The 25,469-nt window shown below is 42.8% G+C and overlaps 1 protein-coding gene across 1 annotated transcript in view; it reads left to right on the top strand.

Annotated features, from left to right (window-relative positions):
- The window catches only part of LOC126199479 (transcriptional regulatory protein AlgP-like), a 99,167-nt gene extending 79,005 nt beyond the window's left edge, over positions 1-20,162 (top strand). The window contains exon 2 of the mRNA XM_049936400.1: positions 19,428-20,162. Within this exon, the coding sequence (XP_049792357.1) occupies positions 19,428-20,162 (735 nt within the window). The remainder of the gene's footprint in view (positions 1-19,427) is intronic.
- The last annotated feature ends 5,307 nt before the right edge of the window (positions 20,163-25,469 follow it).

Below are 25,469 nucleotides of genomic sequence, written 5' to 3'. Positions count from 1 at the left end.
TTTTCAGCATAATATGCGTTTCTTCTTTCAGCTCAATAATCCATTTTGTATTTTTTTCCAGGAGAAGCTTTTCATATTACTTACTAAACCTGTTACTTATTAAACCTGTTCTAGTACTTGCATTTTTTTTACCCAGTTGTGTCTATCATTTATAAATGTGATCACATATACTGACTTTGTTTCATAACCTTGCTACAGCTGACTCATCACGAATGACGTTATACATCTTCATTTGCAGCAATAACTCAAAAGCAAACAAAGTAATTACCAGTCCCAAATAATGCTACTAGTTTAAGAGAGTTCTAAATAATACTGATCAGCTCTGAATAGTATGTCACTTCAATAATGACTTCTGAATAATACAGAAAAAAAATTGTTTTGTAACTGGCCAATGAATGCCACTGTTTATAGTAATAAGATGACATATGATGCCAATGGTTACTATAATTAGACTAATTATGTATAAATGCTATGCCAATAATTAACTCATTTTGAGTAATGTCTTCTGAAGAATACAAAAAAATGCATTGTAACTGGCTAATGAATGCCACTGATTATTGTAATAAGATGACCAATGAGTGCCAATGATTACTATAATTAAGTGAATTATGCTAATACTATGCCATTCACTAGCTCCTGTCTTCAATGATGACTTCTGATGTTTTGTAACTGACCAATGAGTGCCAATGATTACTATAATTCAGTGAATTATGCTAATACTATGCCACTCATTAGCTCCTGTCTTCAATGATGACTTCTGATGTTTTGTAACTGACAAATGAGTGCCAATGATTACTATAACTAAGTGAATTATGCTAATACTATGCCATTCATTAGCTCCTGTCTTCAATGATGATTTCCGATGTTTTGTAACTGATCAATGAGTGCCAATGATTACTATAACTAAGTGAATTATGCTAATACTATGCCATTCATTAGCTCCTGTTTTCAATGATGACTTCTGATGGTTTGTAACTGGCCAATGAGTGCCAATGTTCTCTGTAAACAAACGATTTATGAACATTATTCTGTAATACTACATACATGGTACAGAAATGTTCAGTAGCTGGGCGATGAGTGACACCAATTACTCAAATCAGTTGTTAGACTAATGTAATTCTCAATGAAGACTACTATGTGACTTAATGTCCTTCACCTTCTGACCTAATTACCAGAAATTACTGCAATATCCATTTGTCCTGTCTATCCTCATCATCATGGAGCACTATATTTGGTTTTTGCACTAATTCTACGTCGGTCTACTTTACAAGAACATGGTGTTCACACGACATGCTGTCCACCACCTTGAACGATGGAGATGTAATTATGGTCCTACTGTTTGGTGTACCTAGTGTACTACCAAAATGACAGCATGGAATATTATTACGACATTTCAGTGTCTTGGCTACACTGATTAATAATTCAAGGAAAAGAGCTTCAGATTCTCTCACATGGTGTTGTGCTTCTGTAGAAAGATATGGACTTTCAGTGCAGCTGCGTGCAACCTAAAGTGCTACAACCATGACGCAATCCTTCCCATTTCTTTCCTAATACTTATAAAATGATAAAGTCATATACTGTGCGTGTGCACTTCCTTTCATTTGTCAACAAGATCAGTTGTCCTAAAAATACTAAAGACTTCTATAGTGAATGTGCACTTCATTTCACTCCTTAATATGTTTATTTGTTGTAAAAAAAATATTAGAGAGTTTTACAGTGCGTGTGCACTTTATGCAATTTGTACTCATTACGTATAATTTTTTTTTGTGATTCCCTGATATGTTCTGAACTACAGTGCATGTGCACTTTTGTCATTTCTCAATATGATCTGTACTCGTTGCCTATACATTTGTGTTTTCCTGATATGTTCACTACTGCAGTATGTGTGCACTTTTGCCATTTGTTAATATGTTTTGTACTCACTGTGTATACATTTTGTCTTTGCTTGATATCTTCTGTACTCAGTGCGTGTGCACTACATTTTATTTCATGTTCTGCACTTATATATATGTACATATTCTGTGACTGTTAAGGTTAATTAATTATGAAAAATTTGTTGCTAATGGGAAGTCCAATTGACTCACCATCACTGCCAAATTTTTGCCCCCCCCCCCCCCCCCCAGTGGAGGGTTATGTAAGGTGTATGCTTCGCCGGCGATGGGCGAGGCATGACAGAATCTCTGACCAGAGAGTAGATTATCGTTAGTTGTTGCTTGAAGTGAGTCTACGCTAGGCTGCGGGAGTCGACAGTAGAAGTCAGTCTGCGGTAGTAGTCAGTCGGATACGGTAGTAGGGAGTCGGCATGCGTCGGCTATGTGCTCTGGTCGCGGATCTGGTCAGGACTCTGGAGGATGAGTGTTGTTGTAGAAGGTAAAGAAGCAGCATTGCGCATATTTAATAATGTATGTTAATTGTAATTTAATTTGTTCAGAAAAAAATGCCTCAATAATAATTTTTTTATAAAGTAACTCTTTTAAAGAAAAGTAATCATTTCAATTTAAACAATTTTTCCACTCTTTTGAAGAAAAAGCATTCATTTCTATTTAAAGAATTTTTCCTATGCATTTCTTCCAAGAATAAAAAAAAAATATACGCCAGCATTGCACGAAGCTGTGTAGATAAATAAGAGAAGAAATAGTTGCAGTATTTATTGAGGTAAGAATTTTTGCTTTTGTTATTCAGAATACAGGGCCGAAGGTCAGCGCTGCTGCCCTTATAAAATTTACCAGATATTATTATTTCTGTTGAGAGGTTACATTTGGTTCATGGTTCATTATTTAATTAATATTATTGTGTGGGTTCATGGTCAATTACCATTCCTTTTAATTCTGTGGGGAGTTTACGTTTGGTTGCATTTTCCATTATCATTTTTCAATATATTGCGGGGAGGTTACACTTGGCTCCATTTCAAATTTTCAAATATTAAAGTAATGCAGAGAGGTTACAGCGTTGGTATTCCGATTACTATCTGTTAATTTATCAATTGTAGATTTTATATGTAGTTAATTGTTGATAATTGAATTTAAGAGTTTAAATGTGGTAATGCTGTTATTTGGAGGTAGTGGGTGGAGCTACGGACGCTACAAAATGGAGTGCAGAGTGGAGCAATCGGAACAATTCCGACATGTTCTACTGTTTGAGTTCAAAAGAGGGGTGCAGCAGCGGAGGCAGTCAGAAACATTTGTATCGTGTATGGGGATAATGCCGTTGGGCAGAGCTTGGCAATAAAGTGGTTTTCTCGTATTAAGCAGTACCGTTTTGACACATTCAAGAGTACCTTCGGGGTTCGATGAAGAACATTTAAACTCATAAGTCCACAGTGACCCATGTCAGTACGTCAGTGTACTCGGGAACTAGCAAATGTGATGAACTGTGATTGGTCCACCATTGTGCGACATTTACATGCAATGGGTAAAGTGCAAAAATATGCCAAAATATGGGCGTGCTCTAAGCCAAATATCACAAAAACCAGCAGGTGGCCAAATGTGCACCTCTGCCCACTCCTCATCAAATGGCTCATCAACAACACCTACCATCCCTATACCGTAGCGTTACTGGTGAGGAGACACGACATTTTTACGCTAACATATGAAAAAGGAAGGAAAGGTTGAGTTAAAAAAACCAGCACGTCCCCATACAAAGACATGTGCGGATCGACAAAAGATAGTGCTAAGCATCTAATGGAACAAAAACAGTGTGGTGTCCTACCTACCCTAGATGTAATCACCATTGCTAAAACTAATTGTCAACACCGAGGCGTCTTGCATACTTAGTCCAAGAACTACAACAGGTAATACAGCATGAGGTCATGCTACTCCATGATAACGCCCACTCACACTTTGCTACACTGACTAATCTATAAAGGAGTTGGGTAGTAAAGTCTTTCCGCACCTACCTTTTTCATCTAATACTGTGTCCTCAGGTTTTCACCTTTTCAGCACTCAATCGACCAACATTTAAGGAATGACTTTCCAGATGAAAATGCGCTCCGAACATGTCTCGACGAGTTTTTCGTCTCAGAATCAAGTAATTTCCACAGTCGCGTAATCGAAATGTTACCCGAGCGTCGGCAGACTGTTGTAAAAAGTAAAGTGTTTAGTAAACTTATGGAAAAAATGCTACAAACTTGCCTGAGTTGCCCATACAGTACTACAGTAATTGTACAATAGTACACTAATGTTACTAGTAACATTCATCAGGTGTACTTAGTTTGATCAGATATCCTTCAATTGGATTCACTTCAGGGACGAACGTACTTCAAATGTCTCTATACACAGTTATGGTGATTACATTCATTGACAAATTGGTTTTACTGTTTCTTACAAATGTGTAGAACTTACAATTGTAGCTACTTTTCTGTTCGCCAAGTTTTAATTTGTAAAGTACACTTCTACAGTTACTACCTTCGCTCAGAAAGTGTTTCTTGCGTTCTTAGAGGTACACTTAACTTATACTGGCATTTAGTGGCACTAGCGTAGTATACTGTAAGCTGCTCACTTAACGAATTCACATACGTGTCTGTCAAACTTTGCAATGGGTTTCCTGCACTTTCATATTGTTGCAAGTCAAAATTGGACGAAAAAGCAGGGTTTTTGTGTCCATTGTATTAAATCTACTCCAAATGAAAACTCTTCAGAAGTGAAATTAGGTACAATTATTCACCATGCAGTCCACAGTAATAGCTTCTTCAGCTTACAAACAAGCAAACGTCAAGTTTTCCACTAGATAATAAGGACTAAGGATTCAGTACGATATGTAAAATGAATACTTCTTGATAGTAACTTTCATTAAAAATTTTCATAATTTAAAATGAAAGGTCGATATCGAGAAAAACACATATAATTGGCATTCTTGGACACCCTTCAACTCAACTGAAGAAATTTCTTACCTTTAATGTACGACTGCGACTACGAGTGCGACTACAAATACTTTCCAAATATAAGCTGGGATCAAAGAAACATAGCACATATGGTAGTTTCTGAAATACCGCACATTTCGTTCCATTACAAAAAGCGAGAAATGAGGAGAAAGTGAAATATACCTCAGCGATGTTAACAATACTATCACACAATACCGTCAACAAATTTCGTAGAAGCTACACATTAGCACCCTGCTTCCTTCTATAACTTTTATCGTGCGCACTGCTACTGTTTTCTCCGTTGGTGCGATCCTTTCCTTGTCTTCTTGTTGAACACTGCACAATTGCTCACTTTCAAGTCAACATACGTGGTGGCTTATCGGAACTGCAATGTTTCAGTAATGGTAAAACATACAACGAGAGAAACTGAAGTTGATGTTTGTGTCCCTGACGTCTCAAAATGTTTATACTGTCAACCGTACTTAGGGTGTGGTTGAAAATTACTCACCCACAATCAGTCGTCAGTCTAACATAACTGTTCAACATAAGGAATACACATATTACGTCATTAGCAGAACCAAAACTTAAGCGAAGGCACTTTATTGCTGCGTGAAGTTCTTAATCACTTCATGAACAAGGGTAATCTATGAACATGTTTCTTTTTCATAAGCCTACAAGCTGTATGTTGTTATAAGGCAACTGCGTTGCGGTAACCACACTTCTAGTACCACTGAAAGAACCAGGTTTACCAAAAGTGATACGATGCGTATCTTGACGTCAGAGTGCCAACAACACGAAGATTCCTACAGTGTTTATTTCAATATTTACTCAAAACATAAATACCAACAGGAAGTCTACAAAATAGAAATGAGCTGTAATTATGTACAAAAATTTTCAGGAAAATTTAATGTTTCATTTAAGTTTTGTAGATTATCGTATGACTTACTAAATATTAACGTTGGTACAGATGGAAGATCTCCAGTTACAACAAATAAATGTTACACAACGGCAACAAATGTATATAAATTCATAATCAATATATGTTGGCGTAATTTAGTGTCGTTTGCTACTTAAATACACCGAATATAGTTCAGGTCTATAGTTCAATCCCACCGATGAAGAACAAAAGTGCTACACATATTCTGGCAAAGGGAAATAACAGCTGTGTCCGTAAAAAGAAATTGATCCTACTCCTATAACACTGTATGTAGAAACAGTTACCGAAGACAGAACGAATGGACGATAATAACTGGGTATAGACAAGGCATGTTGTATCTACATATCACTTTACGGCTGTTTTCCACTAGCAAGTGTTCTTTCTTTATTGACCATGCACTAGAGTGGAATGTGGATGTTTTCTCTTCCGAACGTAATACATATTGCTTCCTTTGACACAGACCACGCTGACTCTAATGACTAATTCAGTGAAGTTAATTAAAATAAAGTAATATCTTTTTCATTTGTGGATACCAAAAATTATTAAATGGATTGGAGAGACAATGACACTTAGCAATTTACCTTACGGCTGTTAATACAAAAATAAATTGGCTTAGTTCCAGCTTGTATCATGTAGTTTTCCTACGTTTACTTTGGTATAAAATAACAAAATACAATTCTTTGTAAAACTTGTATCGTTCGTCACTGACTAAAAACTCATATCTGTGACCACTTGTAGTTACAGATGAATATCATGACCAGGTTTTTTTTACGAGCTCTCAGCGGGGTGACTGATCTTTCTCTTGCCAGTATGTTACCTTGTCTTCTCACCCTGTGATCGAAGACTAGCCTTTTATTCGAACTCACTTCTCGTATGCATATCAGGTAACAGGCCACATTTGTAGTACAGTTGTCTTCATGAATGTGTATTCTTCGTTACTTCACGTTTGGGATGACGTGATACGTTTCTACACAACGAATGGGATCAAACCGTCATCGATAGACATAAAACAAAAAAAGATGTGAAATCTTTATTTAACATTACATATGCGATACATTAACTTTTATAACTTAATAAAATTTTTCTCTTGCCAGTATGTTACCTTGTCTTCTCACCCTGTGATCGAAGACTAGCCTTTTATTCGAACTCACTTCTCGTATGCATATCAGGTAACCAGGCCACATTTGTAGTACAGTTGTCTTCATGAATGTGTATTCTTCGTTACTTCACGTTTGGGATGACGTGATACGTTTCTACACAACGAATGGGATCAAACCGTCATCGATAGACATAAAACAAAAAAGATGTGAAATCTTTATTTAACATTACATATGCGATACATTAACTTTTATAACTTAATAAAATTCTGATGCTAGTCAGCAGCTTACTGGCTACATATAATAACAGTAAATGAATTTACCTAATATGGATTAATTAGATTCAGTCTCTCATCTTAGTTCTCAAGATGACCATCTACACTACTGAAATCGATCTTATAAAAATGCAGATACTATTGCGTCAGTAAACAAAAAAATCCAGAAATAGTACCATTCACACAATTAGAAAGTCATACTTCATCAAATGAAATGATATCTTGACCTTATCAGTTTTGAGATTTGTTTACAATGAATATAATCGTGACGTTGTGGTACTGTACACTGTCAAGTACAAACTTATTTTCATATAATTCTTGTCAAATATTCTAGAGGAAGATTGTTACTTTCTTTCCAGGAAGCCGTGCGTGATTGATTTTTACTATGAGTTCAGTCATGGTAAAAGACGTTTGCTGAAATACGTTGTATCGCTAATACTGTTCTGTGCTCAGTAACATCTTGTTGCTGATAGATAGGTTATAGACCCTGGCACCGATAGACGATACACAAATGAATGATCAGTTTCTATATCTTCACAGATTTGCTCAGAATTTCGAGCATCATGATGTGGAGGAAAATATGATGTATGCTACACATAATAAATAACTATAATGAAATATAATTCTTTGTAGAAAAATTCTGCTCTGCATTAAAACAAATTCAGTTTACAATGTACACAAAAATAATGTTGTTTTAAACATGTATATGGATAACCCTATTAATGTCGAATAAGGTATATTGCTACAGCGTGAGCAGGTTTATAAAAAATTAACAAAATTAAAAGACTATTCCTTCACTCTATGAAAATTATACAACAGCTAATTACATACTATGAGCAGCTAGACAGCCAGTGTGAGAAGAAAGGTTACTCTAGTCATCAACATAAATTACAGATTTCTTGTGCTCTTTACGTTCAATTTGCCCTTGTATCTTTTATAATTGCATCTACTTACCTCCATTTAGTCATTTGCTCGATCTTCTCTTATCTGTGTCAATTCTGAAACGATTTACGATGGTTCATTTATATCCCATTTGTCTAAACACGTTTGCCACCCATAATCACATCTTTTTGATTACAATAGAACATATTTCGTCTAGAACAGTGCGATAATTCTTGATTTTTTCCTTTCCTCCACCGATAATTTAAATGAAATATTTCTCTGTTGTTTTCTGACCTAGTTGCAGATTCAGAATGGTTGTTCATTAAAAATTCATGCATAGCGAAAGTCAAAAGTGTTCTTTTCAGAAATACATCAACGGTTTTCCAGTTACTCCATAGATTTCTTTTACGGTCCATTCAGTCATTAATTTGAAATAAATAAACAAAAAATGCATCACCTGTTTCTAAGAATTCTAAATTTGTTATTTTGTCCGGTAAGCCACATAAACATTATTTACCTCTTGTTAAAATTGGCTCAGAGGCCAAATTTAAATGTTGTTCTATTGAGCTCTTGATCCAGACGTTGAAATTCACGTATTCTTGAGGGAAATAGTAATGTGTAACACGAAAACTGTTGGTCGTTTAAACATGTGCAGACACCACATGTCATTACAGGTTATTCAAATTTCGTGATTTGAAATCTTCATCTATTGTTGCTGAGAGTGAGACACATGACGTGAAATCTACATAGCTTATTAATTCCTGTCAAATCCCAATTTACAAATATAGGCTAACCTGACTGTATCCGTCGTATTATGAAACATATGTGTACATATTCTTCAGTATGTAAACATTGATTAGATTAATGCCTTCATTCTCTAGGTCTGTTCGTACCGAATTAATTAAAATTGGGTCAGTTATTCTTACAAAATCTTCAAATTGAGACACAGTAAGAATCTATGCTCGCTGAACCAGGTTACAGTTACTTCACGACTGGAACACGCACTTCCTAATCCTCTCTTTTCAATTACTTGATTAAGACAGAGTGTTAAATTTAATATTTTGGTGACATTTTGACCAGAAAGCTCTCAGACTGTAAGTTTGTAAGCTTTTCTCCATTATTGTGAGGTAGAACCCATGTATGACTTTTCTGATTTTAGGGAACTGTCTTTCGCTATTGAATTTTTGTTAGCATTTTTTATGTAGAAAGCTTTGCTGTTCACAACAATCAAAACAAAGTTCGCTTACAGATAAATCGTTTCATTGCGTATCTCATAAATCATAATCTGCGTCTATATTAATATTAGTAAAGGTGTGTGCACTCCACCAGAGTTCTACGTTACAGTTTATTTTTTATACCACTATTAGCCATTACTTATTTCTCACTTGCTTGCCAGAACATTGGATAGTAAATGCCTATGTGCCCCACGACTTGTTCTTAGACCTGTTACCACTTCCTAATGAAGCTTACGCTAGGTATAAGATAAGAGCGAAATAAATTTTGCATATTTTATGTCAATAACCGCTATTTAATCTTACTGAAGAGATTTTTGAGAGAAGATGGCCACCCTCCGCCGACTTCTGAAGCTTCTCAATAGGGAATGTTACTTTTTGTTTCGTACTGCACTTGTCTATTTGTTTGAGTTCCACAGGTTTCTCTTTAAGAGACCCACTATCGTGTGATAACAACTCCGTAAACAGGGGCAGTGGCGTAGAGCAGACTGCACTTTAGTCCATGTTTTAAGAACCTATCACGTACAGGATGTGGTGGAATGCTCCTTTCCCTCAGTTTCACCATATTACTAGATGTAGCTTCCTTATCACACTAGACTGCCATAAAATCCCCACAAAATTTGTTTTATTTGCCGTACTTCTGGTTCCATGCTCGTTACATTCGATAATGATGAACGGTGAGGGGTAATTGTCTCAAGGATGTCAGTAGTTCTTCAGATTCAGTAATTACATGACGAGGAAATACTATAGTTTTTCGGAAACATCTATCAGATTTTATCAACGACAGATAACTCCCTTTCAGTAAAACTTTTGGAGAGTCCTATTTCTCTTGACAGCCGACCAATCTGCTGATATTGTTGGAGACAGGGCAATTTTCATCTGGAAATACAATAAAACATTTGTGCGAAGTACACTGACCGGAAAAAAAATCGGAACACCAAAATATACACAACTGGCCATTAAAATTGCATCACCATGAAGAAATGCAGATGATAATCGGGTATTCATTGGACAAATATACTATACTAGAACTGACATGTGATTACATTTTCACGCAATTTTGGTGCATAGATCCTGAGATATCAGTACCCAAAACAACCATTTACGGCCGTAATAACAGCCTTGATACGCCTGGGCATTGAGTCAAACAGAGCTTGGATGGCGTGTACAGGTACAGCTGTCCATGCAGCTTCAACACGATACCACACTTCATCAAGAGTAACGACTGCCGTATTGTGACGAGCCCTTTGCTCGGCCACCATTGACCAGATGTTTTCAATTGGTGAGAGATCTGGAGAATGTGCTGGCCAGGGCAGCAGTCAAAGATTTTCTATATCCTGAAAGGCCCGCACATGACCAGCAAACACGTGGTCGTGCATTATCCTGCTGAAATGTAGGGTTTCGCAGGGATTGAATGAAGGTTAGAGCCACGGGTCGTAACACATTTAAAATGTAACGTCCATTGTTCAAAGTGCCGTCAATGCAAACAAGAGGTGACCGAGACGTGGAACCAAAGGCACCCCATACCATCACGCCGGGTGATACGCCAGTATGGAGATGACGAATACACGCTTTCTATGTGCGTTTACCGCGATGCGACCATCATGATGCTGTAAATAGAACATGGATTCATCAGAAAAAATGACGTTTTGCCATTCGTGCACCCAAGTTCGTCGTTGAGAACACCTTCGCAGGCGCTCCTGTCTGTGATGCAGCGTCGAGGGTAACCGCAGCCATGGTTTCCGAGCTGATAGTTCATGCTGCTGCAAACGTCGTCGAACTGTTCGTGCAGATGGTTGTTGTCTTGGAAATGTCCCCATATGTTGACTCAGGGATCGAGACGTGGCTGCACGATCCGTTACAGCCATGCGGATAAGATGCCTGTCATCTCGACAGCTTGTGGTACGAGGCCGTTGGGATCCAGCACGACGTTCCGTATTACCCTCCTAAACCTCCGATTCCATATTGAGCTAACAGTCATTGGATCTCAACCAAAGCGAGCAGCAATGTCGTGATGCGATAAATCGCAGTCGCGATATGCTACAATCCGACCTTTATCAAAGTCGGAAACATGATGGTACGCATTTCTCCTTCTTACACGAGGCATCACAACGTTTCATCGGGCAACGCTGGTCAGCTGCTGTGTATGTATGAGAAATCGGTTGGAATCTTTCCTAATTTCAACACGTTATAGGTGTCGGCACTGGCGCAACATTGTGTGAATACTCTGAAAAGCTAATCATTTGCATATCACAGCATCTTCTTCCTGTCGGTTCAATTTCGCGTCTGTAGCACGTCATCTTCGTGGTGTAGCAGTTTTAATGGCCAGTAGTGTAGTTCCATAAAATATCTGTAATAATGAGTACGAAGCTGCAGTCATGGACTGTGCGGCTGGTCCCGGCAGAGGTTCGGGTCCTCCCTCGGGCATGAGTGTCTGAGTTTGTCCTTAGGATAATTTAGTTTAAGAAGTGTGTAAGCTTAGGAACTGATGACCTTAGCAGTTAAGTCCCCTAGGATTTCACACAGATTTGATTTTTTTGTCTTCTGTTGATATCCGACATGTGCTCGACTGGAGACAGATCTGGTGATTGAGCAGACCAACGGAATGGGAAGGATTGGAGAAGTCGTATGATGGGAAACCGACTCTGGAATACTTATCATGAATGCGAGCACAACAGTCGAATCACCAGACAGAGGTGGAAATTTGCAGTCAGGTTGCGTGGGATAACCGCGAGTGTGTGCTCCTGCTGTCGTACGAAATCGCATCGCAGCTGTAAGTCCAGCCCGTCAAGCACGCCGGCAGGCTGGTTGCAGCCGCTGACCTGGCCTCCTGGTAACCAACACACAGCCATCACTGGCACCGAGGCAGAACCAGCTTCCATCAGAAAACAAAACTGTTATCCACCCTGACCTTCAATGACCCCTCGCTTGACAACACTGAAGTTGCAATGACGATGGTCAGGGGTCAGTGCAATTCACGCTAGAGTGTGCTATTCTTGAAGTAACCGATTTTTAACAGTTCGTTGTGCCACTGTGAAACCAACTGAGGCTCAAAATGCTGGTGCAGCACCATGTGCTAGAGCCATACTCCGAACGTGATGGTCTTCCCTTTCGGTAGTGCCACGTTGCCGTCCGGAACCCTGTCTTCTTGTTGCGATCACACATTCCTGTGACCACCGCTGCCAGCAGTCATTCACTATGGCTTCATTCCTAGCAAGTATTGCTGCAATATCTCAGAAGGAACATCCAAATTCTCGTAGCCCTATTATATGACGTCGTTCAAACTCAGTGAGGTGCTGATAATGGAGTCTTTGTCGCCATACATGGGTGCTTGACTAACATCAGCTTATCACGTGGAGTCTCAAAGGTAACTGACGCTTATGACCGTTACTGCGTTTATGTAATGTAAACCTGATCTGCTTTCTCATATTGGCGCTACAAGAATCATTCTTGCTTGACTGGCCGGAAATCTAAAACGTCATCACCCTTCAGATGTAGTAACACGTCTACCAACTTTAGTTCATCTGACTTAACTCCTCCTTGGTCTGGCGGCTTATCTCCGTCAGTGTACTACTACTTGGTGCCCCATTTCACTTACCTGGAGCACTTCTAATGTTGATGTCGTTCGTGTTAAAGATTCTCACTGAAGTTCTATTAGTCGAAGAATCATTGCGCCGATGTCGAAGGACATTCTGTGTGATGCTATATGTGTTATCACTCACTCACATGAAGTTAACAGGTTGTGGACCTTTCGAGATTTTTGAAGAGGAAATCTTCCTGGACTTTTTTGTCTACTGTTTGAAACATAATGCGCCGGTGTGGAACGCATCAAAGAGTCATAAGAGAGAGCCGGGCCGCTGTGCGGACTCCCGCCCATTGTTGCTGTCAAACTTGCTCACACAAATTACAGGGTACTGCGCGAGTTCTGCGCTGTGGCGACAGTGAAGCTCGACGTTGCGTAAGCGCAGTTGGCCGCCGCCTGTTACTGACAGCTCCACACAGGATCCCCGCCCCCTCCCAGCCCCTCAGCCACCAGAATTACCCCGTCATCCCAGCCTGCGCCTCCCTGACTGTTCCAGCGCACCAAACAATCGCGCTATTTCCTCTTTAGGAAGCACCAACCGGGACTTCTCTTCATGTTGCTATACTCTAAAACGGTACTTCTTTACCCGTCTTCGCAACAACCAATCTTACTGGAGGTATTTTTTACGGATGTGTCTTCGGAAGTCTTTGGGTAGCTGGATTTTTTGTGATATCTTATAGCTCTGCATTGGCATCTGTGTTCACGTCGCAAGCACTATTGCATTGTCCAAAACTGGCTTAAGAAAAAAAAAACAGATTTTTCCTGCAAATAAAGTGTTATGGTATTCCAGAACGACATTATCACTCTGCAGCGGAGTGTGCGCTGATATGAAACTTCCTGGCAGATTAAAACTGTGTGCCGGACTGAGACTCGAACTCGGGACCTTTGCCTTTCAGGGGCAAGTGCTCTACCAAACTTTTTTTTTTTAAATATCTCATTTTGTTCGTTGTATCTGCTCGGGGCGGACGTCGAAAGACACCGGTTTCAGTTCGTTGTTGATCCATTAACTCAGTTTCTTTATTACGCAGGACAGCTAGCCCTTTGACCAAACACGCTCAGTTACCGTGCCGGCGACCAACTGAGCTACCGAAACACGACTCATGTGGAGACTTGGCTTAGGCACAGCCTGGGGGATATTTCCAGAATGACATTTTCACTCTGCAGTGGAGTGTGCGTGGTGTGTGAGTGGTAGAACACTTGCCCGCGAAAGGCAAAGGTCCAGAGTTAAAATCTCGATCTGGCACGAAGTTTTAATCTGCCAGGAAGTTGTAATGGCATTCATTACGGAAACACATTTCGCAAAATATCTGATGTTTTCAGTAGGCGCTACCTTACCACTTTAGGAAGTTCATTGGAAGTATGTTGCCACTTCCACAGCAATGTTTAGTTTAGTCTTATATTGCATACTTTAGGTTGCACATTACGATTACAGTGTATGTTGAGTCAATTGATGAAGTGATTCTCGTGATTTCAGTTCTTGTGGTACCCCTATGTGCAAGAGTGGTTCAGCGAGAAAGTTAATGCTTACTCTTGTCAATAGGAAGACAACAGTTAACCCTTGTTGGAGATGATTAACCGTTATTGAAACTTATTTTGATGGGATTGAGTAACTATCCTTTTCAGTTCTAGATGTACTTTAAACCAATTTTGCCATTTTAAAAACAGGTAAATTTTGACCTCACGAATTGTCGGCCAGAATCGCAATCTCTAATCGGCCGTTTCACAAATTGCTTTATATCTACAGTTATGAAATGGTTGTGTGACTACACAAATTATAGATTCCTCTTTTCATATAAAGGCTGATTACTGGGTGGCTGTGTGGTGTCTTTGAAAATGGGACACTCTACCGAATATCTTGTCACAAATCGTAACGTGCAGATCACAAATTGTCCATGGTTTGTATCCTGAGACTTAAGGTATATTATGGCACATTGTGTATACTTGTAAGTCACATCAGTCTGAATGTTGTGTAGGTAACTAGCCATAATCCCCGTACGGCGTGAATTAATGCCACGTTTGTCCTTCCAATTCCAAATCTTGATATTTTACAGTAGCATCAATAAAACAGCATTAACGTGTTGAAATATGCTGAAATTTTACAATTATTTTAGTTCATAAAATTGAAAACAATTCAGGTTGCAGTTACTAATAGTCTACGTTAATACTCATAGTCTGACTAAAATTTCTTGTCGGTTCACATTTCATTAGTTGAAGCTTGTTTCCTCCAATCAGATCGCTCAGCGTCATAACCTAACGGTTTGCCTTTGCTAAACTTCCACAACCACTGCCTAGTTGACCTTCAAATCCTTGTCCAGAAACATTTCTTTATGTGTTTGTACTTTTGGATCCCAATTCATGGGCATGCGCCATCTATTTCGCTTTCTTCACACTTAATAACACACGCAGTCAATGATGGCAACGAAATACTCAACTTTCATACACTGCACTAGTCAAATACTGACGGATTCTTTCGTACAAGATGTGATTCGGCGTCACGCATACAGCATCACAGCATACACAGCCCACGTAAATTATAAGGGGTGAAACAAAGGTTCCCGTCCGAATACCGTACATATCAGGATTTGTTTGCTAATCAGGCAAAACCGCCGCTAGCATTGAGGCAATCGTCCCGCCGACGCACAAAGTTGAAGGTACCTTGTCGGTAAAACACCGTGCTGTGCTGCCTGTAACAGCCAGCTGCACATCCACGTCGGATAGGAACCGTCAACCCTTGAAGGCTATTGTTAAGGAACAAAAGGTGCGATAATCGAGTGTGGAGAGATAGGAACTGTAGGACGGGTTGCTCGAATGTTTCCCACTAGCCCGTAACGGATGAGGCCGGCTTCGGGTGGTGTTCTGTGTCGAATCGCAATCACCATGCAGCTTCACGTACCATCCACAACGATGGTTTGCGACAGGCATGGCGCTCTACACAGGTTCTTGATTCCCCGATGGACGTCTACAGGGGTTTGTCCTTCGATACCCAAGAAAAGAATAGCAATCCATTGGTCCTGTTTTGGACGCATTTAGTAACAACGTCTCCACTGTTCACGTTTCTGCAATTCCCGCACCCATGTCGCAAAGACAAGGATGCCGCACTAGTCCCTTGCTACATGTCAGCGCGTTTATACTTGCATCGGAGTCACGCTACGTTGCATATACGCTGCAGCAACGTCCTCAAACGGAAACTGTTTCATGACCTAGGGCAGTAAATCATAGTTGTGACTCGTTATAGAAAGTCATAGATTTCAGAGTGTAGTGCAGGACAATAGTAACGCCTAGTGGTTAATATGCGGTCGTGACGTGTCGAAGATTGTGTGTTCCAATATCGTAACATGCTTGGAAATTATTTATTTCTAAGTCTTATAAAAATGATTGTGACTATAATCTCTATTCAGTAAATTGGTTCAACTGTAACTTCTTTTGTTCCTATTACCTTCCCGTGTTGCTTTCATCATCGTATGACTCTTTTTATTTGCTCTTATTTTTTGCTTCTTATCAATCTTTTTGGTTTGTACCTGTGTGTGAGGCCTATAATCTGTCAGCAGGACAGCTCATCAGTTGGTAACGCGGCAGCTCGTGCAGCCAGTTTCAGGATAGCCTCAGTTAACCACTGAAAGCAATAATTTACAACTTACCCTTAGCATTCAAATTGATATTTTTCCTTCTTGAGTATACTAGTTGCGGTTACTTTTAATCACCGAGAACAAACCGAGCGTGATTAATAGTTCAGCAGCAGTCTGTTTTCCCGGTGGCACTGCTACACACAGGGTTCTGGTTATCTTAGAAAATGTGTTCATTTCACGGCTACAAACGCGTCGTCTGCCGTCGTTCGGTTATGGGTCACTTAATCTCAACTATGGACAGACCCACTTCCATCTCTGTCACGCCTCACGGCGACCACTTCCAGCATTGCTTCGTATTACACTTTATGTAACAGCACTTGCGAAATGACCTGCCATGTTTTTGTGGGGTCCATAACTGAACGGAAGTCGGCAGCGGATATGGCAACACTGTAGCGCCAAGTGCTGCACGTCAACCAACAACCAATTGTAATCTAACTATAGTTTGAGAATTTTGAGATTGTAAATCACCAAACGCACAATATTATCAACAGAAATTATTTTAATTATGAAGTTTAATGCCTACTCTTCGTTTAATCTTAATTTTCATAGGATACATGTAATATTAATGTCTGGTTTGTAGGCATGTACACACTCTAACTATTGCTTGTTTGCTTCTTACCGTTACTTCATTTGTAGTTCATTGAACTTCCTTAAATTACCACATCTTTACTCAGAATACATATAATAATTGTGTTATTGTCTAGTCAGCGAACTGTTCAAATTCTTTATCCCAACAGACACTCCCTATTTTAAAAGAGTCAGTCTTACAAAATTTTTTCAGTTCTTTGTGGATGTATAGCTGCGAGTGAGTAAGAGTGCTGAGACCTGCATATCATATTTTACATTTGAAACATTATTTTCAAACTTTTACCTACATTCGAATCAGATTTGTACATTAATAGCGTTGTTTATATCGCGGTTGACCACTTTATACATATATACAACCAACCAACTAACTGTAGCTCTATAAGAATGAGAACCAGCATATTTTCTTTCATAAGTCAGCCATCAGAGTTTGTCTTTTAGCACAGTATACACTTTATGCGTGAACATTTATTGTTTGCAACAGCAGGCTTCCCGGCGTATTTCATCTATGGAATCTTCTCGGGTTTTCTGCTGCGACGTTCTTGTCGCTGAGGTGCTATCCACTTCATGCTTCCTATGATCTGTACGCTGCGAGATGGCGCATTGCTCCGTCTCGCATCCGTGCCGTCCGCCTGTGGCCTCTTATGCAGTTCGTGGCAGACGGATGTTGGTTGTGGGTAGAGCTTTGCCCCTGGCGGCTTAAGTGGAGCTGCATCTCAGCTGGACCCGTCTGGTGGCTGTCTTGCTGTGGAAGGCATCGCAGCCCATGTAGTGTGGCCCTCCACAGTTGCAGCAAGTCAGCGGACCTTCTTCCTCCTTGCTGCACTGCCTGGTCTTGTGATGTCTGGCGCACAAAGTGCGGAATGCAGGCATATGAGAGTAGTGCGCCACATGGTCCACTTCGATAACTTTTCGAGTTATGATGGTGTCAATCAGCACAACGAGGTACAGAGCCATGTTCCTATATGTCCTAGGTGAATTCATCAGGCCGGCAGAGCAGACTTGGAAACCCTGAGCTGCGTGCTATCGCATCAGGAACTCTGGCTCCATCTTGATTGGAAGGTGGGCCCCCCAGATGCTTCTACACCTCGGCATTGTAGGTGAAACAATGCCAATTTTCGTCTCCCACAAGCTTCAAGAGCTTGCAGTAATCACCAGTACTGTCTGGATGGACATTTTACAGGTCGGAGCCTCCGTTGTGAACGTCCTCTGGTTGGTCGATGGAGAGTACCTCCTCTTGCAAGGTCCTGTAGCCTCCTGACCTCCAGATGGTGAACACTAGTGGGGGAGCCAGTTTATTTACGTGTGGCAACATCATCCTGTCCTCAGCTGCTTCCAACATGTCACCATACTGGTTTGCAGTCTCCACACCAACCGCTCTCGCTTGCTGGAGCTCAACAGCTCTAGCACTGCACTTACAGTTGGGACCGATGAAGCCATCTTCATTGAGTTTATGCAGGGATGCACCACCTCTCAGCCTTCTTCTTCTCCTGCTTAAGCCTGCAGAACTGGGTGGGGGAGTATTCTTCTACTGCTGCGGCACTGCACTTCCATGAGATCTGGGACATCTCCATGTCCTCACCCCAACCAGGCGGGTTCATCATGCCGTTCTTTTGTGTGTCTGCTCCTGCCGCATCTGTTGCGGTTGCAGCTTATGCGTCTGACGCACCCACATTGGGAACGGTTGCGTCAGGTGTCACTGCTGCTGTCGCAGTGGGTGCGTTGCAGCCGATGTCGGTGCTGCTGTTGCATCAGGCGCGATTGCCGCCGGTGCGGTTGGCTCATTGCCAATCAGTCCGCAGGTGTCAATTTACGCCCTGGGCGGCGCTCGTAATGAGCGTGCAGGTGTCATGGCTTGCTGTGTAACTGTCCTTCACCATGATGAATCCTCATCTCCTGTGAAGCGGAACCTCCTGTGCTGAGATGATGCTTGGCAACCTCGCACATTTGCCGTTGGCACACGTGAGCGCCTCAGCCGCTTGACTGCTCACAGTGCAGACAACTTAGCAGATTTCGGAGGCTGGAAGCAGGGTGACGGCACTGGCAGGAAAGTTTCTGTTAAGCGCCAAATCGCCACAGTCTTCATTTCGGAAAAGCAACTTCCGTCTGCTGGCACCGCGGTCATGAGTTTGTCTCTTCCCTTGAACGTAACACTTTGTTTTCCAGGAAATCACAACACTTCCCTTCTCTTGTGAAAGGGGACGACACGCCCTTGTCGATCTAGCCGTTCAGAATCCCTAACCTCTCTGTACTGTCTATACAGAAAGGTGGTAGCCAGGTCGAGATTCATTCTTACTGCAAGAGAGAAAAGGCAGTAGGCGCCTAGACGCCGGGAAGTTTTGGCGAAAGCAGTCACAAGCATCCACTGGAGTGTCTGGTCCTGAAGCTCCAGTAGTGCGTCCAGGTGTTACCCCTTTCACGGCGCAGTCACAAGCATCCACTGGAGTGTCTGGTCCTGATGCTCCAGTAGTGCATCCAGGTGTTACCCCTTTCACGGCGCAGTCTCAAGCATCCACTGGAGTGTCTGGTCCTGAAGCTCCAGTAGTGCGTCCAGGTGTTACCCCTTTCACGGCGCAGTCACAAGCATCCACTGGAGTGTCTGGTCCTGATGCTCCAGTAGTGCGTCCAGGTGTTACCCCTTTCATGGCGCAGTCACAAGCATCCACTGGAGTGTCTGGTCCTGAAGCTCCAGTAGTGCGTCCAGGTGTTACCCCTTTCACGGCGCAGTCACAAGCATCCACTGGAGTGTCTGGTCCTGAAGCTCCAGTAGTGCGTCCAGGTGTTACCCCTTTCACGGCGCAGTCACAAGCATCCACTGGAGTGTCTGGTCCTGAAGCTCCAGTAGTGCGTCCAGGTGTTACCCCTTTCACGGCGCAGTCACAAGCATCCACTGGAGTGTCTGGTCCTGAAGCTCCAGTAGTGCATCCAGGTGTTACCCCTTTCACGGCGCAGCGCTATGTGAATCACTTCTTGTTTGCGACTGTTGCAGAGCCGTTACCCTCTGGGAGCTACCGCGATCTGATCTGCAGCGCTTCAGAGCTGCCTATGCCCTCACTGTCAGACACTGTCTTCCGTAGTCCTTTGTAGCCGTAAGAACATTGTTAGATTCCACCCACAATCCAGTGACGCTACTGCGGAATCGCATGGTACGCTAGGTGTCGCCAGTGTTGTTGAAGGGAGGGGGGGGGGGAGGGGACAAGCGTTGGAGCTTCAGTGCGGGTGACCAGTCTCGGTGTCCGTTCGTTCCAGCACAGGCCGCGGAACCCTTGAGACCGGAGCACACCTACCGAATTTTTCTAATTGCTGCATTCCATGCTGAACTGAGATGATAACCTCTGTCTTGATGGATTAATGTGTCTTGTAGATGAATCTCTACTGCCTCCTTCACCACTGAATGTAAAATTCCGTAAGTTGTTTCCTCAAATTCGAAGGTGTGTCCTTGGCTGATGCCGCATAACGCAAATGTACTAACATTTCCCCTAAGAACAGGAACTATGATTAAATACTCTGTAAGACAGAAAACGTTGCATTACAAATTATATGAATGGGATGGAAATCGGTAGGTGTGATTTACATGTACAGACCAACGAATTGATTGGGAGATTTCTTCAAGGAAAAGAGCTTCAGAAACTGAGCAACTGAAAAACACGTTGGTACACCTCTGGCTCTTCTACAAGCAGTTATCCGTTTTGGCATTATTGGTAGAGTTTTTGGATACCCTCATTAAGGATATGGTGCAAAATTCTGTCCAAGTGATGCATTAGATAATCAAAATTCCGGATTGATTGTGCCCTTAACGATCCAATTGTTCTCAATGGAGGGTGAGATACATACTTTTGCTGTTCCGAGATATGGTTTGGCAAGCGTGAAGACAAGCAGTAGTAGACCAGAATGAGAGTTTCACTCTGCAGCGGAGTATGCGCTGATATGAAACTTCCTGGCAGATTAAAACTGTGTGCCCAGCCGAGACTCGAACTCGGGACCTTTGCCTTTCGCGGGCAAGTGCTCTACCATCTGAGCTACCGAAGCACGACTCACGCCCGGTCTCACAGCTTCACTTCTGCCAGTATCTCGTCTCCTACCTTCCAAACTTTACAGAAGGTTCGCAGGAGAGCTTCTGTAAAGTTTGGAAGGTAGGAACGAGATACTGGCAGAAGTGAAGCTGTGAGACCGGGCGTGAGTCGTGCTTCGGTAGCTCAGATGGTAGAGCACTTACCCGCGAAAGGCAAAGGTCCCGAGTTCGAGTCTCGGTCGGGCACACAGTTTTAATCTGCCAGGAAGTCTCACAAGCAGTAGTAATTCTCGCCATGTGCGAGGAAAGGGGGGGGGGGTGTAGGGTGTTGCTAAAATGCAGGCCCAGGATGGCTTGCCAAGAGGGGCGACAAAACGGGGCGTACAACACCTTCAGTGTACCGCTGTGCTGTAAGATTGCCTTAGATGACAACCAATGGAATCGTGCTATGAAATGAAATGGCTTCTCAGGCCATCACTCTTAGTTCCCAAGCCATATGATGGGCCACAGTCATGTTGGTGCCCTACTGTTGTCTGGGGCGTCTCCAAACACTTTGCTGGTTTTCTGGACCCAGTTGGAGCCATGACTCATCACTGTAGACAACTCTACTCCAGTCAATGGTATTCCAGGCCCAAATAGTGTCTGGAGACACTCGGGACTGCAAAGGGATGCGAACCTTTCAGTCGTCACATTACAGCCTGCAGCTAAGAGTGATGCTTTTTGGTACCATTTATTTCATAGCAGGGTCCTTTTCGTGGTCATCTGCAGCACCCATATAGCGTACTGGTACGTCGACGATATTCGTGGCAAGCCTTCCTAGGTGTCAACAAGATAGTGCGCACCCAAACACGGTAAGAATTTCTACTGTTTGTCTTCATGCCCGTCAAACCCTATCTCGGCCAGAGAGGACGCCGTATTTCTCGTCAACTGTGTACGTTTGGAGATTTAGGGGCTGGGCACCCCTGTCAAGTTGTAATTTTAACGATCTAATGCCCTAATTGGATAAAATGTGGATCATTATTCTTCCGGAGTACTTCAAGCAACTCTGTCAATTATTGCCAAACCGAAAACTGCTTGCATTAAGATCAGAGGTGAACCAATGGGTTACTGACTTCCCAAATTTGTGAAACTGTTTCTCACGAATAAATAATTCAACTTTTCTGATATTGTGATCGTTTGTTTGTCTGTACATCCATATCATTTCTTGGCATTACGAACATATTTCGTGAAAAAATGTACCCGGGCGGAAGTGAGATGAACATAGTCAGCCAAAGGCTTTACAGATTGTTATGCATTGTGAATGATTAGCAGAGGCAGCCGGGCCCAGTAGAGAAACACCAGTGTTGCAGAGAACTACTGAAAAGATGGAATACCTTCGTCACTTCTCAAAACAGAAGTATTTAGAGTACGTGCCTCAAGCCTTCAACCAACATAATCTGGCGTTTATAAGTTCAAATGTTCAAATGTGTGGGAAATCGTATGGGACTTAACAGCTAAGGTCATCAGTCTCTAAACTTACACACTACTTAACCTACATTATCCTAAGGAAAAACACACACACCCATGCCCGAGGGAGGATTCGAACCTCTGCTGGGACCAACCGCACAGTCCATGACTGCAGCGCCCGAGACCCCTCGGTTAGTTCCGCGCGGTGGCGTTTATAAGTTTTCCGCCTTTCATGTACTAACTATTCTCATCTCAATAGTATAGCCTACTCCGTTTGCTTCTGACACTTGAAGCAACATCCTGCAATGCAGTACGGGATCCGCTGTTTGACCACGAGTCACAAGAGAGCCGCCGCCAGAGTAGGGAGCCGGTCATTTACAGGAGGGAGGTAGGGAGGTCATGACCATCGTCAGCTGCACCCTCCCGCTGTCACCATGGTCGCAGCTGGACACGTCGCTGACAGTGGCATTTGAATATTCCCATGCTCAGCTCTGTTCTTTGCGTTGTCAGCCGTGCTGGACATCTACTTTTTCGCATAAGGGGCAACTAGACGCCTCCACCAAACTGTTCCTGATGTACTGTGGGCAAATCCACTGTCGTCCTATCGTCGCATTTCCCTTTCCCTGAGCGACAATCCATGGAGCATTTAACACTGAAGTCGCCTTCTTAGAGCAATGTCTGAACCTGATGCCTATGGTAAAATGAGTCTAAATTATATTGATTTTGTAGTGTCGGCAGACTTGTCAACACTACGCACACTATTTGAAAGAGGCGGCCAAGATGCACGCGCTAACTCACGAAGGATGGAGTGAGGTCTGAAACAGGATACGTAATGAATGCTATAAAGAAAAGTACGTAGCTTCTGGACTACTTAACTTTAATCCATCCTTTGTATACATCGTTCTTGATGAGACATCTGGAGATTGTGGCGATACAAGTGAGACTCTTTAGATACAAGCTATCTAAGGCTAATGGCGCCTTGCTAGATCGTAGACATGGACTTAGCTGAAGGCTATTCTAACTGTCTCTCGGCAAATGAGAGAAAAGCTTCGTCAGTGTAGTCGCTAGCAAAGTCGTCGTACAACTGGGGCGAGTGCTAGTTCGTCTCTCGAGACCTGCCGTGTGGTGGCGCTCGGTCTGCGATCACTGAGTGGCGACACGCGGGTCCGACGTATACTAATGGACCGCGGCCGATTTAAAGCTACCACCTAGCAAGTGTGGTGTCTGGCGGTGACACCACAGATCTTATTTTGGTCATGGAGAAAAGGTTTGACCATCATCTATTTTGTAAAGTGGATTTCAGTGCGAGAGAACCGGTGGATTTGTCTAGTTGTAATGGAACTCAAGATTGGTTAGTGCCTTCTACATGTGGACAGTTTAACCCTGAGTGGCACTCAGCGTCACATAAGGAATCAGTCCCTGTGAAACGAAATTTATCTTATCGTCTGGGGCATTCGGTTAGGCAACGCTGGCAGTTGATATGGCTCATGATTAGATGTTAGAATTAAGTCAGTGAATCTTGTTGTCTTGTCTTGGAAATGTTAGTTCTAAAAATCTTGGTTATTAAGGACAATGCTTCGACAGAACGAAGGACGCAGGGTGCTTCAGAGCTGGAAGCAGTACGCAAATAGTTAGAAAAGGTAGCACAATTAGAAGCGGATAATACAGAACTGCATGGGTTGATGGAATCACGATCTCAACAACTGGGTTTAGATTTGTCAGTCACTAGATTATTTACCCTTTTTTTGGTAAGGTAAACGAGAATGTGCAGGCCGTTGTGGGAGACTTTGGATATCTGGCTGATCCGGAAGGTTGGTGTGATAAGTAATACACTCCTGGAAATTGAAATAAGAACACCGTCAATTCATTGTCCCAGGAAGGGGAATCTTTATTGACACATTCCTGGGGTCAGATACATCACATGATCACACTGACAGAACCACAAGCACATAGACACAGGCAACAGAGCATGCACAATGTCGGCACTAGTACAGTGTATATCCACCTTTCGCAGCAATGCAGGCTGCTATTCTCCCATGGAGACGTTCGTAGAGATGCTGGATGTAGTCCTGTGGAACGGCTTGCCATGCCATTTCCACCTGGCGCCTCAGTTGGACCAGCGTTAGTGCTGGACGTGCAGACCGCGTGAGACGACGCTTCATCCAGTCCCGAACATGCTCAATGGGGGACAGATCCGGAGATCTTGCTGGCCAGGGTAGTTGACTTACACCTTCTAGAGCACGTTGGGTGGCACGGGATACATGCGGACGTGCATTGTCCTGTTGGAACAGCAAGTTCCCTTGCCGGTCTAGGAATTGTAGAACGATGGGTTCGATGACGGTTTGGATGTACCGTGCACTATTCAGTGTCCCCTCGACGATCACCAGTGGTGTACAGCCAGTGTAGGAGATCGCTCCCCACACCATGATGCCGGGTGTTGGCCCTGTGTGCCTCGGTCGTATGCAGTCCTGATTGTGGCACTCACCTGCACGGCGCCAAACACGCATACGACCATCATTGGCACCAAGGCAGAAGCGACTCTCATCGCTGAAGACGACACGTCTCCATTCGTCCCTCCATTCACGCCTGTCGCGACACCACTGGAGGCGGGCTGCACGATGTTGGGGCGTGAGCGGAAGACGGCCTAACGGTGTGCGGGACCGTAGCCCAGCTTCATGGAGACGGTTGCGAATGGTCCTCGCCGATACCCCAGGAGCAACAGTGTCCCTAATTTGCTGGGAATTGGCGGTGCGGTCCCCTACGGCACTGCGTAGGATCCTACGGTCTTGGCGTGCATCCGTGCGTCGCTGCGGTCCGGTCCCAGGTCGACGGGCACGTGCACCTTCCGCCGACCACTGGCGACAACATCGATGTACTGTGGAGACCTCACGCCCCACGTGTTGAGAAATTCGGCGGTACGTCCACCCGGCCTCCCG

Source organism: Schistocerca nitens, chromosome 8 (assembly GCF_023898315.1).
Source record: "Schistocerca nitens isolate TAMUIC-IGC-003100 chromosome 8, iqSchNite1.1, whole genome shotgun sequence".
Taxonomy (NCBI): domain Eukaryota; kingdom Metazoa; phylum Arthropoda; class Insecta; order Orthoptera; family Acrididae; genus Schistocerca; species Schistocerca nitens.
This window is presented reverse-complemented; position numbering and strand designations above follow the sequence as displayed.